Source organism: Dendrobium catenatum, unplaced genomic scaffold (assembly GCF_001605985.2).
Source record: "Dendrobium catenatum unplaced genomic scaffold, ASM160598v2 fragScaff_scaffold_160, whole genome shotgun sequence".
Lineage (NCBI taxonomy): Eukaryota > Viridiplantae > Streptophyta > Magnoliopsida > Asparagales > Orchidaceae > Dendrobium > Dendrobium catenatum.
Window position 1 is genome coordinate 1,035 of NW_021318622.1, and position 3,628 is coordinate 4,662.

Sequence of the window (3,628 nt, forward strand, 5' to 3'; positions counted from 1 at the left end):
AACCTCTAAACTTGTACGATTATCTTCAACTAATGATGGATTAAGGACTCTATAATTAAAAATTAATTGTTTTCTCAAGAAATCTCTACAATGATCATTAATATCATCTACTGTTGCAATATTATGTAAAATTACATGATGAATCATGAATCACCACTAGGATTAGTGGTGAAAAACTGTTAAAAATATATCAACATTGGCAGCAATTTGTTTCACATTTGACGGCTTCATAAAAGTAGTGAGATTTGCTTCTTTGGGACGGCTTTTTACTACTTAAAATTATTTTTTAATACAAAAATTAAAATTTTTTAATTAAAAAATCATTTTAAAAAGTAGAAAGAAAGCCGCCCCAAATGAAGCCTCCGTATTACGAACTTTTATTTGGTCAGGTGACCCGACGTAGTTCTACATTCGGACACCAGTAAAATAGTGTCATGTGTTCTTACTCTTTACCGCACCGCCCGATAACCCGACCCGAAACGGCCCCGGGATTGCTATGTTGGCGTATTGCTATGTATTACTCGGTATTGCTAGGTATTGATCGATTTTACTCGGCAATAACGAAAAATACCATTATGTGAAGACCAATACCGAACAATACCGAGTTTTGCTAGGTATTGCTCGGTATTGGTCTTCACAGAGCGATATTTTTCATTATTGCCAAGCAATACCTAGCAATACCAAGCAATACCTAGCAATACCGAGCAATACCTAGCAATATGCGAACATAGCAATCCCGGGGTTCCAATCCAGGTCAAGTCGTCGGGCCGCACGGTAAAGAGTAAGAGCACGTGGCGACATGTTATTGACGTCCGAACATAAAGCTACGTCAGGACACCTGACCTAATAATTGTTCCCGAGGGGTTGCTGGAAATAACTCACAAAGTGCAAGCCACAATACGCAGATCAACTTTGAATTATTAGGAAGCTTGTTATGATAAGATTCTGCTCTGATTGGAAACAAGAAAGAAACTATAAGCAACAATTGGCGAATCAGGAAAAAAAAAAAGCCTTGTAATTCTATATATAAGGCAACCAAAACAATAGAAACTCTTCCACTAGCTTCCAATCTTCTGATTCATTGATCACTTCGCACATCTTTAACTAATTGAAATAGTTTAATTTACACAAATAAATAGATTATTAAGCGTGTAACAATGAAACTGCTGTAAAATTTCAGTCAACTATGGTATATTTAGGCCTCCATTCTGCAGAAAAACTAATAAACTCTGAAGCCGAGTTGGACCTCTTCACTAGACCATAGCGGTGAACCGCATCCGCCCGCGGTCCATTGATGCTGCCATTGTCAAGAGCAGTCAAATAGTTGGGCATTTGATCCCCAGAGTACCTGTAGACTCCTGAGGAAGAACTGGACCTCTCAAAGCCATTGAGATGACTAACATTCTTAGGCTGTTCATGGCTGCTTGAATCCAGCTTCGGGTCTGAAAGAAGGAATTCAGTTTCTGGTGATAGTTGTTGCGGTTTCGACGGTGACGGAGACGAAGTCGCGCCCCGGCTGGAATGATTATCTTCAGGCTTCGTAGCTAAATAACTGCTCTCACTACTTCCATCTTTTTGGTGATGCTGCAGCAGCTCCGCTTTCTCAGTCTGTAATGGTGTGTATAAATATTTAATGAACATTGTTACACTATCGCAAGTAAATCCTGATGCTCATCCTTTAGAACGGGTAGGCATATAAGAGCTACTATATGTGTTCATTAAGAATGTTATATTTTTGTATCCATTCACAGTTGATGGCAGTGATAAATTACAATATAACTACTTAAGTTCCGGTGGCGCAGTTAACCATTTTTTTTAAAAGGGAAGGATGTCGAGGCTCAGGTATTACCAGAGCTATTCAGGCTGTACTCTGTACCCTTAAAGCTATTATACCCTAAATGTTATAAACGAAGAAATAATCAAATCTAAGGCTTTGTTTGGGTCAGTTTTCGTACTGCTTGTTAAAACGGTTTTTAGTACAAATTCAAGAAATTTTTGTATTAGACAGTGTTTTTAAGAAATCAAGAAAGAAAATCGTCCCTAACGAGCTAAGTTGAAGTTAAAAATGAGGCATGTGAACAACAATCAAGTAATAAAAATTTTTTGAAAGAACAATGAAATAATGCGGAACCAATCGTTGGTAGTGACAATTACAAAATCTCCTCTTAACATAACTCATCTTGGTCTGCTGGTTGGAAGCTTAGGCTATCAATTAAGAGGTCTTGAGTTCGAGTCTTGTGTATACGATGTGTTGAGTCTGCCTTAATGAACCTAAATGTCCCAAAAAAAAAAAACTCTTAAATTATTTCAACTGTAAAGGATTGTAAAACATCAGGGGCGGAACTATGAAGCTTAAGGGGGGCAATTGGCCCCCTCAAGTAGAGAGAATTTTTGTTTTTTTGTTATAAGGAGTAAAAATAATATTGAGAAAAGAAAAAAATTTATCAAGAGAGTAATTAAATTTTTTGCCCTCCTTAAATTTTTTTTTTGCCCCCTAAAAAATTTTTTTTGTCCTCTTTTTGTCTAACTTTGCCTACACTAAAATTATCTATCATATTTCTTCACATTTAGTTTTCTTAATATTTTTCATGGGTCTTTTTAAAATAACATGTTTGAATTGCACATTTTCTTAATTTTTCTGCTTAATTTTTTTAAAAAACTTTTTCGTAATATATAGATATATAATATTTTTTTTTAATAATTAAATATTATCTGTTGTACTGTATTTTTGCCCCCCTCAAACAGTTGAAAAGCCGGTTCCTGCCCCTTGGATTGAAAACATCATAACCATCTAAAATCCCGATTGGAGGTTAAGTCTACTAGTTGTTGCAAATTCTAGAAAGCGAAAGCAGGTAATATAATTAATATTTATGGCAATTTAGCAAGAAACATAAAAATAATAATAAAAACATAAATAAGTTTAAGATTTTTGGAACTGCTAAGAGCTTATAATCCTAACCTCATTGGAGGATGCAGAACAAACTTTCAGAACGTCCATGGCTTGATCCTGTTTTGTTTGGTCACGAATTTCTTCAAAATGAGGTTTCTTTCGTGCAAAAGACGTGTGCCTGCAAAGGGTTTCATATATTAATGTGCTTTAAGAAAAAATAAGACAACAAATTCAAATATATTAAAGGTTTAAAAATCACTAATTTATATAGCACCTCTCATGTAGCACACTCAAGTTAAAATACAAGACTAGCCATAACATAGAATTTTATATTACCAATCCTACAACCACATGCAAAAAAACTCCATTTGATCCTCTTTAATGGGAGATCAAAGAGAACAAATTTCAATAGGGCAATAAATCAATAGAATATGACCGATAGGAGGACACAAAGCCCTCTGCTACCTAAAGTGGATTCAAATTCATCCCCTTAACTAAGATACCCATTGACGAAGCAACCCATGATTGCCGACAAGGATCCTTCTATCAGGTTGGGTCGACTACCTCCTTTGACTAAATAGACTATGGATCATGATGACCCGGGACGATGGAACCATGAGATCTTGATCGGGTCTATCATCATTCCCCCCACCATCCTCTTTGAGTGCAAGGTGGTAAATTTCTAACTTTAAATGCTAAATTCCAAATACCTAAATATGCTACTACTATACCCCAGAT

The 3,628-nt window shown here is 35.8% G+C and overlaps 1 protein-coding gene across 1 annotated transcript; it reads right to left on the reverse strand.

Annotated features, from left to right (window-relative positions):
* Nucleotides 1-993: 993 nt before the first annotated feature.
* LOC114579124 lies at nucleotides 994-3,097 on the reverse strand. Its single transcript, XM_028692842.1, has 2 exons — nucleotides 2,960-3,097; nucleotides 994-1,608 (listed from the first exon to the last, which is right to left on the reverse strand). Exons 1-2 carry the CDS (start codon nucleotides 2,996-2,998, stop codon nucleotides 1,177-1,179), a joined length of 471 nt encoding a protein of 156 aa, XP_028548675.1. The 5' UTR covers nucleotides 2,999-3,097; the 3' UTR covers nucleotides 994-1,176.
* Between the last annotated feature and the right edge of the window lie 531 nt (nucleotides 3,098-3,628).